The sequence below is a fragment of the Coenobita brevimanus genome, chromosome 6 (assembly GCF_032717465.1).
Source record: "Coenobita brevimanus isolate Jiangsu-jjx chromosome 6, ASM3271746v2, whole genome shotgun sequence".
NCBI classification, from domain to species: Eukaryota; Metazoa; Arthropoda; class Malacostraca; order Decapoda; family Coenobitidae; genus Coenobita; species Coenobita brevimanus.
In genome coordinates, this window is record NC_136959.1 from 55,264,842 (window position 1) to 55,290,209 (window position 25,368).

Sequence of the window (25,368 nt, forward strand, 5' to 3'; positions counted from 1 at the left end):
ATGTGTCTAATGCTATTCCTACATCGTCAGTATTGGGAGACATTGATTGATAATGCAAGAACACCAACCACAGTTGCAGCAACAATTGCCTCTTCCAAAGCAACACCAGGAGCACCAGCAACAGGAGCTACAGCATCAGCATCAGAGGTGCAGGAGCACCAGCAACCACAGTGGCAGTAGCAGCCGTAAGAGCACCTATCAATACAACTATAGCATCCACAGCATCATTTGCTACTACCCCTGCAGCAACAGCGGCTCTACCCCAGCAGCAATTCCAGCATCATTCAAGTAGCAGCAGCAGCCCACAGCCTGCAGCCTGCAGCCCAGCAGCAACCCGCAGCCCAGTAGCTTGCAGGCCAGCAGCAGCAGCCCAGCAGCCCGGAGGCCAGCAGCAGCAGCAGCCCCCAGTCCAGCAGCAGCAGCTACCCACAGCTCAGCAGAAACAGTTACCCGCAGCCCAGCAGCAGCAGCTACCAACAGGCCAGCAGCAGCAGCCCGCACCCCGCAGCAGCAGGCCAGCAGCCTGCAGCCCGCAGGCCAGCAGCCTGCAGCCCGCAGGCCAGCAGCCTGCAGCCCGCAGGCCAGCAGCCTGCAGGCCAGCAGCCTGCAGCCCGCAGGCCAGCAGCCTGCAGCCCGCAGCCCGCAGGCCAGCAGCCTGCAGCCCGCAGGCCAGCAGCCCGCAGCCCGCAGGCCAGCAGCCTGCAGCCCGCAGGCCAGCAGCAGCAGCCCGCACCCCGCAGGCCAGCAGCAGCAGCCCGCAGGCCAGCAGCAGCAGCCCGCAGGCCAGCAGCAGCAGCCCGCAGGCCAGCAGCAGCAGCCCGCAGCAGCAGCAGCCCGCAGCCGCAGGCCAGCAGCAGCAGCAGCAGCAGCCCGCAGCCGCAGGCCGGCAGCAGCAGCAGCCCGCAGCCGCAGGCCGGCAGCAGCAGCAGCCCGCAGCCGCAGGCCGGCAGCAGCAGCAGCCCGCAGCCGCAGGCCAGCAGCAGCCTGCAGCCGCAACCGCAGGCCAGCAGCAGCAGCCTGCAGCCGCAACCGCAGCCCAGCAGCAGCAGCCTGCAGCTGCAACCGCAGCCCAGCAGCCAGCAGCTGCAACCGCAGCCCAGCAGCCAGCAGCTGCAACCGCAGCCCAGCAGCCTGCAGCTGCAACCGCAGCCCAGCAGCCTGCAGCTGCAACCGCAGCCCAGCAGCCTGCAGCTGCAACCGCAGCCCAGCAGCCTGCAGCTGCAACCGCAGCCCAGCAGCCTGCAGCTGCAACCGCAGCCCAGCAGCCTGCAGCTGCAACCGCAGCCCAGCAGCCTGCAGCTGCAACCGCAGCCCAGCAGCCTGCAGCTGCAACCGCAGCCCAGCAGCCTGCAGCTGCAACCGCAGCCCAGCAGCAGCAGCCAGCAGCAGCAGCAGCAGCAGCAGCAGGCCAGCGGCAGCAGCCCGCAGCCCGCAGGCCAGCGGCAGCAGCCCGCAGGCCAGCGGCAGCAGCCCGCAGCCCGCAGGCCAGCGGCAGCAGCCCACAGCCCGCAGGCCAGCGGCAGCAGCCCACAGCCCGCAGGCCAGCGGCAGCGGCCCGCAGGCCAGCAGCAGCAGCAGCAGCAGCCCACAGGCCAGCAGCAGCAGCAGCAGCCCGCAGCCGCAGGCCAGCAGCAGCAGCCAGCAGGCCAGCAGCAGCAGCAGCAGCAGCCCGCAGCCGCAGGCCAGCAGCAGCAGCCCGCAGCCGCAACCGCAGCCCGCAGCTGAAACCGCAGCCCAGCAGCAGCAGCCAGCAGCCTGCAGCTGCAACCGCAGCCTGCAGCTGCAACCGCAGCCCAGCAGCCAGCAGCCTGCAGCTGCAACCACAGCCCAACAGCCTAGCAGCCAGCAGCCTGCAGCTGCAACCACAGCCCAACAGCCCAGCAGCCAGCAGCTGCAACCGCAGCCCGCAGCAGCAGCCAGCAGCAGGCCAGCGGCAGCAGCAGCAGCAGCAGCAGCAGCAGCCAGCAGCAGGCCAGCAGCAGGCCAGCAGCAGCAGCCCGCAGCCTGCAGGCCAGCGGCAGCAGCCCACAGCCCGCAGGCCAGTAGCGGCAGCAGCCCGCAGGCCAGTAGCGGCAGCAGCCCGCAGGCCAGTAGCGGCAGCAGCCCGCAGGCCAGTAGCGGCAGCAGCCCGCAGGCCAGCAGCAGCAGCAGCAGCCCGCAGGCCAGTAACGGCAGCAGCAGCAGCAGCAGCAGCAGCAGCGCGCAGCCTAGCAGCAGCAGCAGCAGCAGCGCGCAGCCTAGCAGCAGCAGCAGCAGCCCGCAGCCTAGCAGCAGCAGCAGCAGCAGCCCGCAGCCTAGCGGCAGCAGCCCGCAGCCTAGCGGCAGCAGCAGCAGCAGCCCGCAGCCCGCAGCCTAGCGGCAGCAGCAGCAGCAGCCCGCAGCCTAGCGGCAGCAGCAGCAGCAGCCCGCAGCCTAGCGGCAGCAGCGGCAGCAGCCCGCAGCCTAGCGGCAGCAGCGGCAGCAGCCAGCAGCCTAGCGGCGGCAGCGGCAGCAGGCCAGCAGCAGCAGCAGCAGCAGCCTGCAGCCACAGGCCAGCAGCCTGCAGCCACAGGCCAGCAGCAGCAGCAGCCAGCAGCAGCAGCAGCCAGCAGCAGCAGCAGCCCGCAGCCGCAGGCCAGCAGCAGCAGCAGCCCGCAGCCCGCAGGCCAGCAGCAGCAGCAGCAGCAGCAGCCCGCAGCCGCAGGCCAGCAGCAGCAGCAGCAGCAGCCTGCAGCCGCAGGCCCGCAGGCCAGCAGCAGCAGCAGCAGCCCGCAGGCCAGCAGCAGCAGCAGCAGCCCGCAGCCGCAGGCCAGCAGCAGCAGCAGCAGCCCGCAGCCGCAGGCCAGCAGCAGCAGCAGCAGCCCGCAGCCGCAGGCCAGCAGCAGCAGCAGCAGCAGGCCAGCGGCAGCAGCAGCAGCAGCAGCAGGCCAGCAGCAGCAGCAGCAGGCCAGCGGCAGCGGCAGCAGCCCGCAGCCCGCAGGCCAGCGGCAGCAGCAGCCCGCAGCCCGCAGGCCAGCAGCAGCAGCAGCAGCCCGCAGCCCGCAGGCCAGCAGCAGCAGCAGCAGCCCGCAGCCCGCAGGCCAGCAGCAGCAGCAGCAGCCCGCAGCCCGCAGGCCAGCAGCAGCAGCAGCCCGCAGCCCGCAGGCCAGCAGCAGCAGCAGCAGCCCGCAGCCCGCAGGCCAGTAGCAGCAGCAGCAGCCCGCAGCCTAGCGGCAGCAGCAGCAGCAGCAGCAGCAGCCCGCAGCCTAGCAGCAGCAGCAGCGGCAGCCCGCAGCCTGCAGGCCAGCAGCAGCAGCCCGCAGCCTGCAGGCCAGCAGCAGCAGCCCGCAGCCTGCAGGCCAGCAGCCCGCAGCCCGCAGGCCAGCAGCAGCAGCAGCAGCCCGCAGGCCAGCAGCAGCCCGCAGCCCGCAGGCCAGCAGCAGCCCGCAGCCTTCAGGCCAGCAGCAGCCCACAGCAGCCAGCAGCCCACAGCAGCCAGCAGCCCACAGCAGCCAGCAGCCCACAGCAGCCAGCAGCCCAGCAGCCCACAGCAGCCAGCAGCCCTCAGGCCAGCAGCAGCAGCAGCAGCCCTCAGGCCAGCAGCAGCAGCAGCAGCCCGCAGCCCGCAGGCCAGCAGCAGCAGCAGCAGCCCGCAGCCCGCAGGCCAGCAGCAGCAGCAGCAGCCCGCAGCCCGCAGGCCAGCAGCAGCAGCAGCAGCCCGCAGCCTGCAGGCCAGCAGCAGCCCGCAGCCTGCAGGCCAGGCCACAGGACAGCAGCAGCAGCGGCAGCCCGCAGCCTAGCAGCAGCAGCAGCGGCAGCCCGCAGCCTGCAGGCCAGCAGCAAGCAGCCTGCAGCCTAGCAGCCAGCAGCCTGCAGCAGCAGCAGCAGCAGCCCGCAGCCCGCAGGCCAGCAGCAGCAGCAGCAGCCCGCAGCCCGCAGGCCAGCAGCAGCAGCAGCAGCCCGCAGCCCGCAGGCCAGCAGCAGCAGCAGCAGCCCGCAGCCCGCAGGCCAGCAGCAGCAGCAGCAGCCCGCAGCCCGCAGGCCAGCAGCAGCAGCAGCCCGCAGCCCGCAGGCCAGCAGCAGCCCGCAGGCCAGCGGCAGCAGCCCGCAGGCCAGCAGCAGCAGCAGCAGCCCGCAGCCCGCAGGCCAGCAGCAGCAGCAGCCCGCAGCCCGCAGGCCAGCAGCCCGCAGCCCGCAGGCCAGCAGCAGCAGCAGCAGCCCGCAGGCCAGCAGCAGCCCGCAGCCCACAGGCCAGCAGCAGCCCGCAGCCTTCAGGCCAGCAGCAGCCAGCAGCCCACAGCAGCCAGCAGCAGCCAGCAGCCCACAGCAGCCAGCAGCAGCCAGCAGCCCACAGCAGCCAGCAGCCCACAGCAGCCAGCAGCCCACAGCAGCCAGCAGCAGCAGCAGCAGCCCTCAGGCCAGCAGCAGCAGCAGCAGCCCTCAGGCCAGCAGCAGCAGGCCGCAGCCCCCAGGACAGCAGCAGCTGCAGCAGCAGGAGGCTCCCAGGCCAGCAGCAGCGGCGGCAGCAGGAGGCCGCAGCTCCCAGGCCAGCAGCGGCGGCGGCGGCAGGCCGCAGCCGCAGCCCCTGGGCCAGCAGCGGCGGGGGGCAGCAGCAGCAGGCTGCAGCCCCCGGGCCAGCAGCAGCGGCAACAGCAGCAGCCCACAGCCCCCTGGCCAGCAGGCTGCAGCCCAGCAGTGGCAGCCCTGCATTCCAGCAGTGGCAGCCCTGCAGTCCAGCGGCGGCAGCCCTGCAGTCCAGCGGCGGCAGCCCTGCAGTCCAGCGGCAGCAGCACGCAACCCAGCGGCAGCAGCACGCAACCCAGCGGCAGCAGCACGCAACCCAGCGGCAGCAGCACGCAACCCAGCGGCAGCAGCACGCAACCCAGCAGCTGGCAGTCCAGCGGCAGCAGCACGCAACCCAGCAGCTGGCAGTCCAGCAGCAGCAGCAGCCCTGCAGCTGGCAGCCTGCAAGCCACTCCCCAGTGGCGGCAGCCCCTCAACCACCAGCCCCCTCAGCCAGTAGCCCAGTGGTGGTGGCGGTGGCCCTGTAGCTGGCAGCCCAGTGGTGGCTTCCCTGCACCCCAGCAGCTGCAGTCCTGCACCCCAGCGGTAGAAGCCCTGTAACCCAGCTGTTGCAGCCCAGCAATGGCAGCAGCAGCAGCGGTGGTGTTGACGGTGGTGGTGGTGGTGGCATTGGCTTCAGCAGTACCTGTGGTGGCAATGGTAGCAACAGCAGTGTCGGAAGCAGTTGTGGCAGCAGCAGCAGTGGCAGTGGTAATTACAGCATCATCATCATCAGCCCAGCTGTAGCAGCTACTGTAGCAGGAGACACTGCCACAGCACTAGCATCCACTAAAGCAAAAGCAGTAGCTGATGCATTAGTGGTGGGGATGGTCATTGTAGCAGTGATGATAGCAGCAGCAGCAGTAGCCTATTGAATATGATGATGTCTCTTTCATACTGCTCTGGTAGCTGCCATCTACTTCAACCGAGCTTGGTAAAGATTACGAAGTGAACGGGTTAAAATGAACAACAGATTATGTTCCTGTTTAATGCAAAATTACACTTACATTATTAGACCATAATATCAGTAAGTTTCCCATTCAACAGATTCATGAATACTGTACTCAAAGAAACCCTGTCAGTATAAAAGTCACATTGCACCTACTGACTAACTTAAAAACATTCTAAATACTGTGCATAATATATCCAATATACTGTAAATATATATATATATATAGAGAGAGAGAGAGAGAGAGAGAAATATACACTTACTGTATGTACAGTATATATCAGTAAACCCTCAATAAAACAAACTAATTGGTACCAGACCCTTGACAGTGTTTGTGTGTGTGTGTGTGTGTGTGCGTGTGTGTAAATATATAAATACATATAATCATCTCTGAACATATAATCATCTCTGAACTTATATGACTTCCACTGAACCAAGTATGAAATCTATCATGTACTATACCGTACACTGCCTAAAAAAGTATCAATCCACAATATGTATTAAACACTAAGACAGTGAACAAAGCATACTGACAAATGCATACCATTCCTCTCAAGACATTAGGAGGTACAGTATTTCACTCCTTACCAAAAGTTTTGGACTCATCATGGCAGATACTTTTTTAGGCAGTGTACATCAGTACTTTAAAGAAATGCAAAGTATCACTTTCAATTGTACAAAATAAAATTATGGCTAAAATAAGGTATTGAGTATGATTAAGATTTATCAATGTTTAATGTGTTAACTTATACACTATACTATATATACCAGTAAATATATACTGTACAAAAACAACAATATATACCTTAGAGACAGAGTTAAATATACTGTACTTTATCAAAAGCCTACACCAAGACCTCACTGATAAAACCTCTATGATGTGGATGCTGTATTGTAACACACTTTTTCTAACCTGACAATGATCCTTAACCTCCTTCAGTTCGGTTAAGGCAAGTGTGCTCAGGCTGGAGGGTCAATTTGACTAGAACACAATATCGAAGGCACAAAATTCATGCAAGCCTAACTTACCACAGTATTCAAGCTATAGGAATGGCCCAGCTTCGTCAGGTTAAAATGAACAGACTATTATAGGGCTCCTCCTTGTGCTACCATGCCTGTCTCCAAGAGTTTCAGCATTGAGGGATAAACTGAGGCAAACTCTGTGAGGTGACGAGCTCGCACACTGGCCACATATGCTTCTAGTGCCCCGTGCACCAACTGGAGACGTTCACGCTCATCCCGGTGCTCGTCAAGCCAGCTGCTGTATCGACTAACAGACCATCCCGCTGTCTGAGGGAAATAAGTACCAGGTAGAGAAGGATCCTACATCTACATATACAATATCTGTATCCATCCATCCAAACCTATGTTGCCTCATGAGAAGCATAGGAGCCCAGGGCTAGGCAAGTTGGGTCTGTCATTTAAGATGAGTGACCAGCCTCACTCATCCATGAGTGACATTATGTAAGCAATAAACCCTAACCACCCAATGGATATAAACCCACAAAGGCTCAATACGACTGGAGCACCTATTTACCCACTAAACCACAGGTGCCATAATTTGGTTATATGGTTACCACCACACATAGTAAATGGTTTCCTGGTGTACATGACTCCATTTGGCTTGTCACTCAATGTAGTCACCCATATGCAGAAGGAAGAGGAAAGAAAGATGAGAGATTGTGAAGTCACCTGCAGGCAGAAGGAAGAGGAAAGAATGAAGGAAAGTGAGAAGAGGAAGAAAGGAAGAGAGGAATGGGCAATCACCCAAAGCAGCACTACATCAAGAGAGTGGATGGTGAGCACCCCCACCTACCACATGTATACTCCCGAAATGCTGGACATGTACTGTATTTCGGTACACTAGGTCATCTCTTACTAACTATTGTTGTCAGCAGTCTTACTTTCTACAAGACTACAAAAGTAAAGGGCAATATAACTGGACATTTCTTCTCTTTTGATCCATGTTCCTCACAAAGCTCATAAGCCATCCAATACACCTCACCACCTAATGCGAATGAGAAATTGGTTTCAGCTGACATTTGGGTGCGTACCTAACCACTTTGCAAGAGGTACAAGAAAAAATACTGTATACTGTGTACTTCAGTCTGGAGACAGTGTATTTTAATATTGTTCTGGCTAGTAACAGATAATCTTATTCACTTATAAGAGAACCCAAATGCTGATAGGATTATAATTACAAATCAGTGACTCCAGACAACTGAACTGCTCTATGATACATCTCTTTGGTTGGAGATGTTGGGAAGAAAGATATAATTGGGAAAGTAGAATGCAGAATATAAAGATAACATTCCTCTTTGAAGGCTGCTGCACACTGATGGTACTCCTATCTGGCAACTACAGTGCATGCTTGCATGTATAGTATCAGTATTTTTCAGAAGTATCTTAAAAAAAAAAAAAAAAAAAAAAAAAAAAGCCAACAAAAGTCAAAAGCATTTTTTTTTTTTTTTTAAATCCTAAACTTACGAACTTTTTTATGGTATACAGTACAGTTTCCATACAACAAAAGACAGACTCAGGTTAAAGCTACAATGATACATATTATACTGTACATGTAAAATAAGGGGTTTGGTTCTGGGAACGCCATATTTTTTCTAGAAGATATAAATACTGCTGTGGCCGTATTGTAACCAATGAGGTCTTGCCTAAGTGATGTATTTGCTGCTGCGCTCATATTGGGAAAAGTTGGAAAATACCATCACAGGACTCTTGCAGTACCTCTGTTTGGGCTACCTTTCCTAGAAAAGTAAGTCGTAACCCACCTGCCCATGGCGACCTTGCAGACACCCTGTTTTTTAATATTTGTTCTTTGTGTTTGTTGGTTTTCTTCCTCCACCCCTGTAAATTAGGGTGACACAAACATTGGGGGTGCTACCCAGAGTTGGTATTAACCCACCCTTTTTTTTTTTTTTTTTTTTATATACAGTGGGCTCGCACAGTGAGCGAGAGATTGGGCGGTGCATGAGCTCACGTACCAGGGAATACATAATCTTATGGGAATAATTACATATGGGCAGTACCCCCTCATACCTGGACATTTTTTGGCCCTTGGAGACATAATAAAGGTCATATGTTTCAGACATTGTACTAAAGCTATAGCTACAATAACAAAAATATGGGTAGTCACCTTAACAACAGTAGACAACAGGCCTGATGACCTTAAACAACAGGGGTTCCGAGGCGCGGCAACACTTACAGCGCCGCACTCCCCACCGCGCCTCCCACCACACCAACACTTCCCTCCGCAGACTCCTCTTGATCACCTTCCCTAGGAGCATCAAAGTCACTCACTTTGGCCATAAACCCTTCAAAGTCCAATGCTGACACTTCTGACATTGCATCCTCATCATCCTCAACAGGATCAGGAGCAGACGATGTCGATGGTTCCGCTATTCCACCAACTTGAGCCCGCTGTGTGTAGCTTGTTATGAGCGTCTGTCTTCTCCTGTTTATTTCTTCCCTGTGCCTGTCTGTGTAGAAACGGAAGAGTTTGTCGATACCAACCAGAAGTTCCTCCGTTCTTAGGTTGCTCACTTCCTGTTCCTTCACCTCTTCCTTGAGCTTATCCACGGCAGCAAGGATCTTGCTAATGTTTGACATACACAGCTCAGTCCTGCCTTCGATCACGCTAGGCTGCTCAACTTGACTCTGTCTGGCGTCGGGCTCTGTGTCAGCCTCGTCTATCCGTTGCAACACTTCCTCGGGAGGCTGTTCCTCAGTAGCAGTGTGCACTTCTTGTATGTCCGCCAATGTAACATCCTCAAAACCTGGTCCAGCTTGTGCTGCTGTCAGTGTTGCTGCCTCAGCATCGGCCAGTGGTTGAATGGCCATCTCCTGGGTGATGCATAAGTGAGGCACGAGCATTCGCCTCGCATGGTTCACCGTTGCAGGTGTAATCTGGTGCCAGGCTTGAAGAAGAAATTCAACTGCGTCCTTCACCGTAAAGTTACGCCAAAATGCCTCAAGTTTTGGCATCTGTGGTAGGTCGGGATACAGGTGCAGGTGGAGATGGAACAGGAGCAGATGCCTCATCAATGTCTTCATCGTGATCTTCTTGTATGGCATGAAGCTCCTTGCATAATTATCTTACCTAATTTCTCACATCAATGTAACAGCTGAATTTTCTAACCTCAAGTCTCTCAATAAATTCTGTTCACACTTATTACAGTAAATGTGAAAACTCATGAATTTTACTATTCCCTCATCATTAACTGCTTTAGTATCACTTTCAAACAAAGAGCCTATCCACACTGTAAATCACATTCAACTCATTTTTCTGACTGTCCAAATGCTACTTTCATTTGCATTAAGCTCCCAACCCACATACTACATGTCCAATATTTTTACTCTTTCCTCATGAATAAATGCTTTTCTTGTGCTCTTGGCACTTTCCCTGTGAGGAAAAGCACTTGCTGGGAGCTCAGGACAGGTAACCGAGTTAGTCTGAAACTACAGGGTCAGTTCTGGGATGAAATGAGGGGCATGACAAAATACTTTTCAGCACAAAGACATACACCTGCCAGGTATAGGACAAGCTTCACATGGGTGGGCTTGGGTTACAGAACACTAGCAGCAGCCAACAAAAGCACAATGCACATGCTTTAAACAAATGCATTCATCTGGAAATCCAATACCTGAATGAACTGACTCTGCTTCATATCACAATTATGTGATTTTATCGTGCTGTTAAATAATATGGGAGATATTAAATGCTGTGTTATTGTAAGATTGTTACTCCCCTGTCTTAAATTGCAATTTCACTGCTCTACAATTGGTGCGTTACTATCCGGCACCCCCTTGGCCACTATATGGCAGACTTGAATTTTTTTCTGTATGTACAGTACAATATATGGTCTTAGTGACTAAATATCATTAACCCTTAGCCGTCGGGGGGTTCCCAGCCGCAGCACATTCCTCCCTATGGGCAATTTCCGAGATTTTGGAAAAAATACCCTTACTTCAAACCCTTATATCTGCCAAACTATAATAGCTAGAGAATTCAATGAAAGTTCATAAGACTCATCAACTCTTCCTCTTTCCAATGAAGGTATCCCGAGGTCTCTAGGTGGTCCCGTCAATGAATAAGGACGAGTTGAAGACGAGTGGTTTTTCACGTTTTGGCGCGTGGCTCCGAGCGCAGGCCACTGGCCATGGCATTGGCCCAGCCCGCTAGCGTTGGCAGCACTGATGGGAGTGGTGATTGTAACACTGCCCATGCGTCCTTGGAATGCGGAATATTCCACTCGTATTTTCTACTCCTCCTTACTCACCACCGTGAAAATGAGTCATCACCCGTTTCACGTGGCTCATACAAGGATTTACCGCCCACACCACCATGCCACTAAGCACTGTAGGTGTGTGGAAAAAGAAATATCTCATCGTTTTTCTGTACTGTACTCACTTCTTCTGTAAATAATCATATTTCTCCTTTACTAAGACAGAACTGCACTTTACATCACGATTCCGGGTAATTGCACTTTGACAAGTAAATGCTGTTGCTTTTTCACGCATTATCGTAGAGTATGAGGTAATTATTTGTACTGTAAATCAGACTGCTTTGTACTAATCAGGGTTATAGTGAAAATCATATAAATGTTTTACACAACTAACATTATTTGTACTTCACATCACAGATACACTGATGCTCATATTTGGCACAATCCCCCTGAGTATTGAGTGAAATAATTTAGGTATACCGATGCAGGTATTGTTCACTGTGGCCCACTCACGAGTGGTTTTCTTTCACGTAACAGGTAGGCAAACTCAAGGTGGCTCAATCGGTGGAGAGGTGGCCTACGGTTCTACTGGACCCAAGTTCAAATCCTCACTGGGGCAGGGAACAGTTTAAGGATTTGAATTTCATGTAAAGCAGACTTTACCAATCTACCAGAAGACCCGCCAACATGTAAAAATACCCCCGCTAATACCAATACACCAGTCCTGTATGAGACAGTCCTAGCATGTATTCAACATGGACGGTGGGTGTTAGCGCCGAAGTGGTGACATGTAGAGGTGTATGACATGTAGGAGGACTACTGGGCCTTGGGAGCAGGCTCTGAAGCCTATGCCCAGAATCGAGCACATAGAAAAAAAAAAAAAAAAGTATCAACTCCTGTATTGCACTTACTATAAATCACTTATATGCACTTGTAGAACCTATAAAAGACTTATATCTTAGCACTTTCTATAATTCACTTACAATATCACACATTTCACTCATTTATGAAAATACACAAACTTCTGCACTGCTGTACACTATTTACACTTCCCCACACACCTGCTCAGTACTCATACCACTCCCGAAGGGCCTGGTTGTGGAGATTCTGTCCTTGAAGTGGTAAGCTGAGGTGTGGGGGAGCGCAAGCAGGCGGCAAGATGTGGGGGAAACGGCTCTGCGGCGTTTTTTTCCGCAGGTGACCGCCAGGTCTGCATCACTTTCCCGATGTCCTGGGTCATCTTGCACCTCCTCATCACCGAAATCATCACTCTCGTAGATTGTCCCTTCCTCCTTGAGAAGTTGGAAAGCCCTCTCTAGCGTCGGAGAGCAAGTAGGGGTTGGAGAGAGAGAGAGCTCACTCTCCACGTAGTAGCTTTTTTTTCTCCTCAGAGGATGTACAGTTACCTCTCAACCAACACGAGTTTAAAAAACGCGTTTTCGTTTTAACACGAGCAAAATATTTAAGGAGATATGATTAACTAACAAGGGTTTCTCAGTTTAACTCAACTTTACACGTACGTGATGGTTTCAAATTAGCCGCGCGTGCCTTGGACAGTCCCGAGCTGATAGACCGTGTGTGGCAGTTTATGCATAAATACAATCTTTTATTTGTCTGTTGCTTAAACTGGTTTTATTCTAACTATAATATTCGAAAATGAAGTTTGGACCGATTCTGAGCAATTTGGCTCATTTTCGGACAAAAGTTGGCCAGGAAAGTGATGGCAGATCTAAATTGTTACAACTTGATGCTGCAGAACAGAAAGAAGAAAACCACTCGGACCAAGATAGAGCAGTTCTTTATGAAGAAGACAGAAAACTTAAGGGTGTTATCTTCATCACCCGTAGCACGGGAATCAGAGGAAGAGGAAGAGGGAGGACAGCAGAGCGAGAAGGGACAACAAATTTAAGGTGGGGAGCGGCGGGAGGTGGGGTTGCGGGGTAAGGAGGGACAGCAGCAGACGACGAGTGATGCATCGATGAAGTGAGGCTGTGTGTCGTCACTGTTTGTGACCTACTTACTGTAATGAAAATGTTGCTTTTACTGTAGTGTTTTTATGACCTACTAATGCATTAATAATGTTGAGGAACTTTCACAATGCTGTAAATGGAGCAGAATTGAAAGAGAATCCACTTAAAAAACGAAAACAGTATATATTTGGGGAGAAGTAAACAACACTTTGGCCCAATTAGGGCTCAAATGTTGTTTATTTCTCCACAGATATAAGGTTTTTGTTTTTTACGTGGATATTCCTTCAAATTAGTATTGTTGCTTTTAAGTTTAGAGTAGCACAACTCCCCAAATGGGTAGACTTTTCCAGAGTCCAGGAACGTAACCCCCAATATTACCATTGTTTCTTATGGGAAAATTATGTTTAAAATATGCATTTTTTACTAACGCTACCTTTCCAGGAATCTAACCCTCACGTTATTGAAGAGGTTACTGTACTCGTGCTGAGTATACGAGAGGAGACAGTATCATCAAGGGCACTATCACTAAGCCCTTTACCTGACAATAAGGGCTGAACTTTCACGGGGACTGATGAGGCAATGGGCCCTTCATGTGGTGGGACAGAATCGGACGATGTCAAGGAAGATGACATGGCACCTCTCGCTACCACTGCCGAGTACAAACTGAACCGTGCAACCGCAGGGTACCTGGGGGTCCTACCTACCCGTAGGTATCACAGAAAATGGGCCATCGCTTAAACAGTGGCGGGAAGGTGAGTGCGATATATCAAGTCAACCGGTGGCCCTCCATGCTCTGAATCCTGTCGTGCATACATGTCAGCCGGCAGATAAGGGTTAAGGTAAACACAAGATTAGCTACTACACCAATGCCAGTTCACAGTGCAGTGCAAAGAACTGTACATAAAATAATTAGGAGCTAAGTGCACAATCTGGTTCCACTAACCTGGTGTGGTGACCGCATCTCTGGGGGAGCACGGGCAAAGAGGAAGTGCAGAACAGTGGAGTAGGGGATGACGTCCCCTAGCGAAGGTGATGCGGCAATGTGATCTACTGTTTGGAAGAGCAGGGGACGGAAGGATCTAACTACTCTGTAAGGACGACCAAGCTCAGAGGGGCGAGAACACAGTGGACTAATGGCCAGCTCCATCTGGAATGACAGAAAATATATAACTCCTAAGTCTCACATTAACATCCCCAACCACTTCACTTATGTCATATTCATTTATGAAGATCTAGTGGAAGGCTCCAACTAGCACCTGAGAGAGAGAGAGAGAGAGAGAGAGAGAGAGAGATGTACAAGTTAGTATCTCAGAGACCTTGCTATCCATACCGAGAAGGTACAGTAAAAGTCCTTTAATCTGGAATGCAGTAGCCAATGGACCTTCCGGATTATCAGATTTTCCGGACTATCAGACAGGTACCTGAAAATGTTCAAAACACACCCAAATAAAAAATGATAGTTTTCTTTACTTACCTTTGTAGTGTAGTGCAGATGTAGGCTGCCTGGGGTTATATTTTTCAATTTTACCTGATTTTTTTACCCCAAAAAGCTAAATATGACCCTGGGCCGAAAATTCTGAACCACTGGGTTTTTCAAATCATCGGAGGCCGGATTATTGGAAGTTCACTGTAGTCCATATTTGCCTTGAAATGCATATCCAACTTGCACTCATTCAAGTGTACGATCCTATCAAGGTTTCTTTAAAATGCTCTACTATAGTGCTATTATCAACATCCATGGGGAGTCTGCCCCAGGTGAAGCAGGTCTTGAAGGTGAAAAAGGTTTCACAAATCTATCTATTGCCAGACGCCTCAACCCTGCAAGGGGTGGCCACAAACAAAACGCCTCCATGTTACCCTGTTCCCCGCCAATTCACTGCCCACCCCCCACGTCACCTCTGCCTCTCTCATATACCTCTCCACTTGATCTCTCCATCTCATCCTTGGCCTCCTCCTCCCTCTCCCCCCCTCCACTTCACTCACATACACTCTACTTATTAGTCTCTCACTTTCCATCCTCTCCACAAGGCCAAACCTTAATGTATTTCTCCTAATGCTTTCTATCACATCCACATCCACACCACAAAACTCCTTCACTTCCTGATTAGTCAGTAGAATCCACAATACAAGGAAAAGGAAAAATGAGAGTGGGGGAACTAATAGACACCATGCCCAATTAAGTGGGCCACACACTTATTCACTCACCATTTAGCAATTAATCACTTAAAACAGTCTCTAGAATGATATACCTGCGCAAAATCAGCAGCCAGTCTCATCTTTCCACCTTCCCCAATGGGTCGCAAGAGGCTGGCATGACGAACAAACAGTTCAAGGCAGCGGCAAGCCAGCATCAGGATCCTAAAATATAATGATACAGTCAGGGACTAGATTGCCTACTATTCTACCGTGTCTATTTCACACTCAGAGCACATACATCACTTTCCTCTCAGACATATTATATATCAATGAAACATGCCAAACTTAATTTTTCCTACACATACAGGTCTAAAGCAGAACAGATGAAATAATGCATATGATAGTTTGTCTCTAACTACATAAACCACAAGATTACAGGAGATAAGAATACACAATTTTTAAAGAAACCATACAACCAACAGTTGGTTACCTGGTGGTCTTGCAGGAGAGATGCTCCCCCCCTTCCCCCAAAAAAAAGGTGGGGGTGGAGGGGGGGGAGGTTTGCTAGTTGGGTGCAGTGTACCTGCAGTTATGGGGAGGAATGCATGCACTTCAAAAGATGATAACAGCAGTGATCATTAAAATAAAGACAGTACAGTGACAGAGGCAACATGGCAACAAAGAGGAAGAAATTGAAGACAGTCATTAGAAGAAAGGGAACTCATTAACTGAAAAGTCTTTAGCTTCCTCTCTTAACGAACATGTTAAGAGGATAAGAGGCATCACTCGATCTGATTTTGGTCTGATGACTCACTTTTCCTTCATGGTGTTAGATGGATGGTAAGGAGCAAGGTAGTCATCTGCAGCTCGTGCCAGGAATCCTTGTAGCTCCTTCATGTACAGGGAACACTGAGAGTCCATCCCAGAGGTGTCATTCCTGTGGGAGGGGAACATTTGGAAACACATCGCATTGTAGCTTACTGTATAGCAATCTTGCATGGTATAATGAAGGTATACGACATTTTAAATAAACTATCATCATCCCACTCCCAAGTTTTTCTCTTCATATGGGACTCTTTACTGTATGTGGGAAGAGGCAATACAGTACAAAAGAAAGAAGCCCCATACAAATCTCCCTACACTTGCTTTACGTGACATGAGGTTCCTTAAAATGCAAGTATTCATCAGTGATGTTGCCTTATTCTTCATGATGAAAAAAGGGTAGGATTAAACTCTTCACCCTAACATTTGTCTTCCCACATTAAAAACTATAGTAAATCAAGGAGGTGGTGGCTGAGACAAGAGAAAGATTGTCTGCTGATCCAGTGGACATAGGTTTGAATCCTGGATGGAGTAGGGAACAGTTTAAAAGTCCGAATTCCAACAAAAGCACACTTTACCAATTTACCATAAGACTTGTTGGTAGTTGTAAAAACACCCCAGTTCTGTATGAGGCAGCCCTAGCATGTATAGATCTATTCCACGTGACATCACGAGTCATGTGACTTTTGTTTACGGAGCCATATTGGACAGCAAATTGTCAGACATCTAGAGAGAGAGAATTGCAGAATCCACAATGGTATTCCACTGTTGTTCCTTCGGCTGTAAGACAAGGCAGAAAACTGGAAGTGGAGTACATTTCTGCTGGTTTCTAACCAATGAGGAAAGGCGAGAGAAGTGGATAGCTGCCATAAAGAGAGAATTGGCAGCCCACGGCCTACTCCCGGCTCTGTTGCAAGCATTTCACATCAGGTGAGCCGATGATTCATGAGTAGATACAGGCATATTTACTATTCTTAGCAGCTGCAGGTGTCGTGGGATATCCTAATTGTGTTAATGTCGGAGCACAAGACCCACACGGCCATGAGTGTTCATGGGAAAAGAGGGGAAGGATCCATGTCAGAGGCCTTGTTTTGATATCATTCCAGAGTTTCACCTAAACGAAATCTGACATAGCAGTGATGATCAAGAATGTTAGAGCGTAAGTAAAACCGATTAAATTATGGGTTAGATCATACTTGAAGTTAGGTTAGGTTATGTACGGAGGTTAGGTTACATTTGGTTAGGTTAAAGCTTATACAGTATTCTTATTTTTTCAATGTTTTTCACTGTGATTCATTTGAAACTGATATTTGTGTCATGGTGGATGATTTTAATAATAGTGCAGTACAGAATATTGTACAAGACTTCAGTATAAAACTTATATACCACTGTAAGCCTGTGTGCTAAACAATGTTGCAATTAAATCTATCTATCTATTGCCAGATGCCTCAATCCCGTTCAGGGTGGCCACAAACAAATCGCCTCCACGTCACCCTGTCCCCCACCATTTCACTGTCCCGCTCCCAACTCACCCCCCCCCCCCATGTACCTCTCCACCCCATCCCTCCATCTCATCCTCAGCCTCCCCCTCCCTCTTCCCCCCTCCACCTCACTCACATGCACTCTCTTTGTCAGTCTTTCACCCTCCATCTTCTCCACATGGTCAAACCACCTCAGTGTATTCCTCCTAACGCTTCCTATCACATCCACATCCACACCACAACGATCCTTTATATTCTCATTTGTCAGCCTGTCTCTCCATGTGACTCCACAGGCTCTTCTTAAATAACTCATTTCCACTACTCTCACCCTTGACTTGTGTCCTTCCAGCAACGTCCAAGCTTCACTTCCATACATTAAAGTTGGTATCACAATACTGTCATGTAATAACTTTTTCACTTCCATGCTCACTTCCCTGCTTCTTATCACGGCTTTCAAGGAACCAGCAACCTTTCTTCCCTGCTGTACCCTTTCAAGCACTTCACCCTCCAAACCTCCATCCTTACTCATCACACTACCCAAATACTTAACATACTCACATTTTCCGATTCCTCACCATACAACCTCGCTGTACATTCACTGACTTCACCTCTCTCAAAGACCATCACTTTACTCTTCCCTACATTCACCTTTAGAGTCCGTTTCATACACACTCTCCCAAACTCATCCACCAAGCCTTGCAGCTCTCCTTCGTCTTCACGCAACAACACAGTATCATCTGCAAACAACAGTACAGGGAGTTTCCAAACACTACCCTCTCTCACCAGGGCCACTCCAGCATCCACTACCCTACCTTGTACCTCTTTTATTACCCCCATCCATGTACAGGTTGAACAACCATGGAGACATGACACATCCCTGTTTCAACCCAACCTTCAAAGAGAAAAATTCATTCAGTTCACCATCCACACACACTGCACCCTTAGCACCATCATACATACTCTTCACAGCATTCAACAACTTCCCATCTACTCCATATATTCTTAATACTTTCCACAATCCTTGTCTATCCACCCTGTCATATGCTTTCTCCAAATCCATGAAAGCCGCATACAACTTCTTTCCCTTCTCTAAAAACTTTTCCACTAAAGATCTAAGAATGAATATCTGATCTACATAACCTCTTCCCTTCCTAAAGCCTCCCTGTTGTTCTCCAACTGATTTCTCTGTTCTTTCTCTAACTCTGTCAATAAGTATCTTACCATACACTTTTCCTATTATACTAAGAAGACAAATGCCCCTATGATTACCACACACTTCTTTTTCCCCTTTTCCTTTGTACAAGGGAATAATTATACCTGACTTCTAATCCTCCGGGACTCTACCTTCCTCCCAGGCCAATCTGCACATTTTCCACATCCATTCTACTACTATCTCTCCCCCATATTTCAGCATTTCACCACACACTCCATCAATTCCTGGGGCTTTCCCCAATTTAACTTTCTTCATTGCTTCCACAATTTCTATCCTACTGATTTCTTCCTGTCTTCTCACCTCCCTCCTCCTCCCAGCCATTCCCCAGCCACTTACACTCGCATTACTTCCATCCTCTATGTTCAACAATTCCTTAAAGTGTTCTCTCCATCTGCTCACTTTTTCTCCCTTCTCCACTAGTAATCTACCATTTTTATCTTTCACTCCCCTGCTGAAGCAAAATTACTAGTACTACTATTTATAATTTTCTGTTTTAGAATAGAATGTTGCTCAACGGAAAGCAAAACTGTCAATAAATGCTCCATTTAAATATACATTTTTCACTTGGTGCAAAAATACTTTACTTTAATTACAAATAAGAGAATAAATAATGTAGCTACTTATCAACAGCCCCCTATATTTTTCTTTTACCAGGTATGTAGCTACTAAGATTTTTTTTTGTTAATATAAAATGTAAAATCATAAAAACTATATTGCTGAAGTCTACTCCTCAGCATGAAATAAATAACCTTAATTTAAATTTGTGCCAATGTTATGTTTCAGTTGTAACGTAAAAGTTAACTTCAGGAGTAGTTTTGACAGTTTTGGCCTATACTGTCAATAATGCATTTTATGTAAAATTACTTAAAACATCAGTATATAGGATGTGTGTATGTTTCTAGGTCTTTAATTACTGAAATTTCCAAAATAAGTAAATTTTCTTGGTAATTTCCAGAATTACACCCAACTCACCTTGAAGCTTAAAATTTTCATTTTTAAATATTTTATAGTGTGATTAATTTGAATCTGATATTCATTTCTGTCGGAAACTACTATTTTTTTTTTCTAATTCCAAATCAAGCTAACCCAACCAACTTACACTAACCTGACCAAACTTAGGACCTAACTTAAAGATTAAGAAGAGAGGATAACTGCAGTAGGCCAATAGCCCTATGTTAGACAGCTCCCACAAGAGTGTGACTAATTTACCTTGCCCACAATACCCCATGCAGGCCCACATTAGCAAGCTCTCACAGGAGTGTGACTAAAAGAATGACAAGTTTTGTATGCAACCCATACCTGTCATATGCTTATCTAGCCAATGCTTGAAACTTTCTAAATAGGGGGCAGCAACTAGGGTACATCACTGGGAAACCAATTCATCAACTACTTGATTCCCAGTCAGTGTAATACAATTCCTCCCCCCTTGGCCCCACGTCAATAATCTGCTGATTACCAAGTCGATTTACATGTACCATATATCAATTCCAGGTATCTGCATTGCATATATACAATATGACGTGTCTGTTTACCTTGAAGGATGCCCCGGTGAACTTTGATTGAGTGTTTACCAGTGATAGCGATCGCGACATCCGAGATCTGGTTTCGGTCCCCAATCCTTGAAACTGGTGAATTTCTCCCTAGATATGGTGTAAGGATCTTGCCCCAAACAATTTATCTTGTTCTTGTATAGAACTTGGTGGCGTTCATTTAGATTTCTGCATATATCTGACAGTTTCATCTCTGACAGCCCTGCCTGGACAGCCATTACTGCAAGGAGTTTGCCGTCCAATATGGAGTTGTACACAAAATCATGTGATTTCTGTGACGTCACTGGAAAAGGTCTATACAGTATGGACAGTGGGAATTAATGCCTTAGTGGTGACACACAGAGGTGTATTGTAAGAGGATTGCTGGGCCTTAGGGAGCAGGCTGTTCAGCCTGTGTCTAAAGTTGTATCATACTGTTCATAAAGGTTCCAACATACAATAAACTCTCAATTATCTGGCGCAATTCAGCCAAGCCCTATGACAAAGTAAAATCCGGATATAGCATGGTACCCCTCCATCGGCTCAATATTTGGCATCAAACCATATGCTGTGCTATCTGTCTCGAACCTCTCTTCTAAAAACTTCCTCATGAGTAAAGATGAAAATTAACCATATAATACACCAAAGTAATGATACAATACAGTAATACAGTGCTGGCTGGCTACTGTTTACGAGCCGGTTGATACACCTCAATCCTGGATACTTGATAGTTTCACCAGGTACTGCATCAACAGAGCTGGGCCACGAATGCCAGATATTGTGTTGGGCTGGATACAGCGATGACGGATAATTGAACGTTCACTGTACAGTACAGTACTTGCATATGCTGGCCTTGGTCACCTACTGATAGCTCTCCACACCGCTCAACCTCTGGTAGCCTCCCTATTCAGCCCCTTATCCCTGATGTTACATTCTATTACCTCATTCCAGGTCCTCTTTGGTCTCTCTCTCATAATCATACCCCCAACATTCACAATTCTCACCTTCTGCATCCAACTGTCATCTTCCACCCACTCAACATGCCCAAACCATCTCAATCTACCCCTCCACCTCACAAAACCGACACATTCAAATTCCATCCTTCCCCTCAACTCTTCAATCATAATCCTAACTCCACAGGCCTTGTATTCAAGGATGTACTACACATCCACCTAATCACGTTATTTCTGTATGTCTGATCCCACGAATATCCTCTTCCTTTATTGCCAAGGTCTTTCTATCATACAACATTACACTCCTAATATACATATAAATAGTAAATAAAAAATAAAAATAAATAGAATAAATAAATACGGTCAGGCCTCACTATGTAATGAATCACTAAAACTACAAATAAAAAGTTCTACCAGGCCTCTCTGAACTACTGTGAGAATTGCTGTAGCACTGGTTGGAGCCAAGATCCACTCTCACCAGATCAGCCAGCCAGGCTACCAAATAATTATTATTTTATTTCCCTGTGAAAGCCAATTCTTCTTCAATACTTCTTTCATTCACTCTTACTCTAGTTATCTTATCTATACAGTACTAATAGCTGTCATGCAGAATACTGGTGTACTGTCGTGGAAGAGTAAGGTAATAACACTGTACCATAGTCTGCTTAAAGAGTAAGCAGCATCTCACTCAAATCAAAAAAATAGTGTTCCCATAATTTACAAAGACTAATACCTACAATAAATGACTGCCACATTCCTAAGGGAATTCAGGATGGTCTCTACAAAGCTACAGTACACCGACAAACTTGTTTGAATTCCCAGGATGGCTAATGAACAGACAAGGTCCCAGCATCTCCCAAAATTTCTCAGTGGCTGATCTTTGCTCTCCTGGTTGCTCTCCCTCACATACCTTGTACTGTTGACTGTTTTTTTTTTCCCTCACCTCAGAGCTACTATTTTCATTCATTCATTCATCATCCAATCCTACATTGCCCCATGAGGAGTGTAGGAGTCTGGGGCTAGGCAAGTTGGTCCTGACATTTAAGATGAGAGTGACCAGCCTCACTCATCCCTGAGTAGTATTACGTAAGCAATACACCCCAACCACTCCTTGGATATAAACCCTCACCAGCTCAATCCAACTGGAGCGCCATAATTACCCACTAAATCACCAGGCGCCAAAATTTGGTTATATGGTTACCAACCCAGCATAGTAAATGGTTTCCTGGTGTACAGGAAACCATTTGGCTTGTCACTCAGGGTAGAGTCATCCACAGGCAGAAGGAATAGGAAAGAATGAAGGAATGAAAGACAGAAGAGGGTGGAAGGAGGGAAGGATGGAGGAGAGGAAAGGGCAGACAACCGAGAGCAGCACTACATCGAGTGAGAGTTAGGTATGTGCCCCCACCTGCCACTTTGCCTGACATACAGTTTCCCACCTCAGAGCTACTACCACCTGACATACAGCCACTACGAATGATAAGAAGTGCTGTATCTCTTCCACACTTTTCTTCAGACCTTGCTATTCTGCCCTCTAAGTCCTCCTGGTGGACATCTCTGTTGGACGATGCACTGAAGCAATGCAAAATATTATACAGTACTAGGAAGCTTTTACAGGAGTGAGATTAAATTTCTACTTTTTAAGACTTCTGAGCAGGTGGATCTTGACAAAAAACATATCCCCACTATACGAAGTGATGTCACCTGACGTAACCCCATTTCAGAGCCAGGTCCGACTAAATAAAAAAAGTAAATAAATAAAACATACAAAATACAATATATACAATACAGTGAAAGAGGAGGTTTGTGGAATTCATTTAAGAGGAGTCATAACACTCCTTTCTCCATCTGCCTGAACTAGAACGTACTGACGATCTTGTTAATTACAGTATTTAACACCAGTAACAGAAGTACTGCATTTAACTTTCACTATTCATGAACACCATTCATTCATTTTGGTGGCATCCCAAGTCCTCAAAGAATGGCTTATTCTACTAATGTACAACCACACCACCCCTCTCACACATGAAGATATCCAATTACAAATATAAAATAATCACATCCCTTACATCAATAAAGGACGTATACTACCTACATATCCTGCATGTCATAAGAGGTGGTAGCTGAGTCTGCAGAGAGGTGGTCTGCTGTCCTAATGAACTGAGTGCAATTCTTGGCTGGGGCAGGCAAGAATTTATGAGTTTAATTTCTGTTAAAACATGATTTACTAACTTACCACATGTCCAAATAACATCTTATCAATGGGTCATATGGTATATCAGTCCTGTATTATGCAGCCCTATCCTGTAATCAGTTTGAATGGTGGATGTTAGTAACCAAGCAGTGATGTTATCTTGTCAATAGGTCATACAGCACATCATTCCTGCATAAGACAGCCCTATTACGTAATCAGTATGGACGGATGTTAGTAACCAAGTGGTGATATATGGAGGTATACTGTATGGTTTATAAAAGAAATGCTGGGTCATAGGGAACTGGCTTTTAAGAATCTCTGCCTAGAGTTTGGGGGGTAGGGGGTGGGAAGGGGGATACAAAACTGGAATCTCTTCCTCCAACTGCACTGGTATCTTACTGCCCAATACTTCAGTTGCAAGTAGCTCATACCTCCTCTGGCACTAGCAGGGAGAAGACTTAAACCACAATATCACTCTTCATTTATCCATATCCCTAAACCAAAGAACCTTGTTTTACACTGCCAACACAGTGATGATGATGACACTGATTTTGATGATATAATCACCATTATCCTAACTCTATTTCCCATCTTTCACATGAGATGGATAAAACTAGATCATGACTATCTGGCTTTAGAACAAGAATCTGAAGATGGGGAAATTTTGCTTGTGATGCTTTCCTGTATACCAGGAAACCATTTAATAAGCTGGATGGTAATCATATAAACAAATTATGGCACCTGGTGGTTTAGTGGGTAATTAAGGCTCTCCAATCAGATTAAGCCGGTGCAGGTTTATATCCAAGGGATGGTTGGGGTTTACTGCTCACATAATGCCACTCAGGGAGAAGTGAGGCCGGTCAGTCTCATAATAAATGTCAGGACCAACTTGCCTTGCCATGGGCTCCTACGCTCCTCATGGGGCAACACAGGATTAGATGATGATGATGATGATGATGTGTCCTTTTATTCATGTTTTCAACAAAATCAAATGTTGATCACATCACAAGTGATGGATGACAAAGCCACAGCATCCCTATATATATATACATACATGAAGCAACATTTTCATTTCTTTGCTCCTGTATTTGTAAGCTCACCCTGAGAAGTCCTCGGTGTGCATGGTAAGGATGATGGCTTCTACAGCATCAGTCAGCGAGGACATCAGGGGCTGCACAGCTGACCCCATCACGTTGTCAATGGAAGGCAGAGCCTGAGAGGAGGAAGTTGCTATACAGCATTTGTAAATTGCATTGTATCCAATGCTGTATTTTCATTTCTATGGCTAATTAGCTTTAGTACAAGTTATCACCCAGTTTGTCTAAAAATTTCTTTAAATATGTACCTACCCACCGTTACTGATATACAGTACAGTAAAAGTCCCCTCATTTGGCATCTTCCAGACCAAACAGGTGCCGAAAAAGCAGAAACTGCCAGATGATCAGGAAAACCTTCCAAAAGAGCAGAAACTGCCGGACGACTGGGAAAATATGCTAGAAAGTTTCTAGCAATCATGGTCAGTCACTCCAATGCAATCTCACTGTCTAAAGAGTATTACTGGTCAACTCTAAGCACTAAGTCGGACTTCTGTTTTTTAAGGCTGTACAGTATGCATACAGCGGAAGAGCTCACACTAAAATCTTCCATTATCTTCTTCCTAGGAACACCCACCACCAATTTTTTCAATAAATCAATCTTCTTGGTGATAGTCAGCACCTTACGGGTGCATTTTTTCACAACACCAGTAGGCTTTCCACCAGTAGAGGCCATAGCACAACACGAGAACAAGAGAATGACTGTAAAATAGCATGACAAAGTATCCAATCTTTTGAAAAGTCCTGCTCACAAAGCCAGACACTCACCAGTCATGATGATTGACTGACTGCATGCAGTGTTGGCAAGCAGAAATCTTCAAAAGTGCTAAGCTCAGCTTTACAATGCGCAAAGCTATAGATGAACTTCAAACTTTCATGCTAAATTGGACTTCAAAATGCGCCAGATGTTGACAAAAATCTAATATTTATTGGCGCTCAATTATTATGAAAAGCTAGCACCAAACTGGCAACTATGGGTGCATGGCATGGGTACCAGTATGGGTAACAGCGGCGAGCCAGCAACCCCACTGCAGTTGCCGATCGGCTCAACATATGTGCCGGAAGAGCAGAGAACTTTCGTAATGGGACTACTTATGAAAGCCGGCAAAAGACCAGAAATACTGTAAGACCACATGCCAAATGAGAGGACTTTTACTGTATACAGTATAGTATTACATTTACTGGTAGACCTAGAAATGTCTTGTTTTTCTCTTATTCTTTTATTTATTTCTGCTATTAAACTGATTCATGTTGCTCCATGGGATGACA

The 25,368-nt window shown here is 48.0% G+C and overlaps 1 protein-coding gene across 1 annotated transcript in view; it reads right to left on the reverse strand.

Annotated features, from left to right (window-relative positions):
- Positions 1-6,435: 6,435 nt before the first annotated feature.
- fws (Conserved oligomeric Golgi complex subunit 5 four way stop) overlaps positions 6,436-25,368 on the reverse strand; it is a 79,799-nt gene continuing 60,866 nt past the window's right edge. Inside the window, exons 14-18 of the mRNA XM_080272313.1 lie at positions 24,106-24,218; positions 15,628-15,750; positions 14,927-15,035; positions 13,621-13,824; positions 6,436-6,760 (exon numbers count right to left, since the gene is read on the reverse strand). Coding sequence (XP_080128439.1) covers positions 6,557-6,760; positions 13,621-13,824; positions 14,927-15,035; positions 15,628-15,750; positions 24,106-24,218 — 753 coding nt within the window. The 3' untranslated portion in view covers positions 6,436-6,556. The remainder of the gene's footprint in view (positions 6,761-13,620; positions 13,825-14,926; positions 15,036-15,627; positions 15,751-24,105; positions 24,219-25,368) is intronic.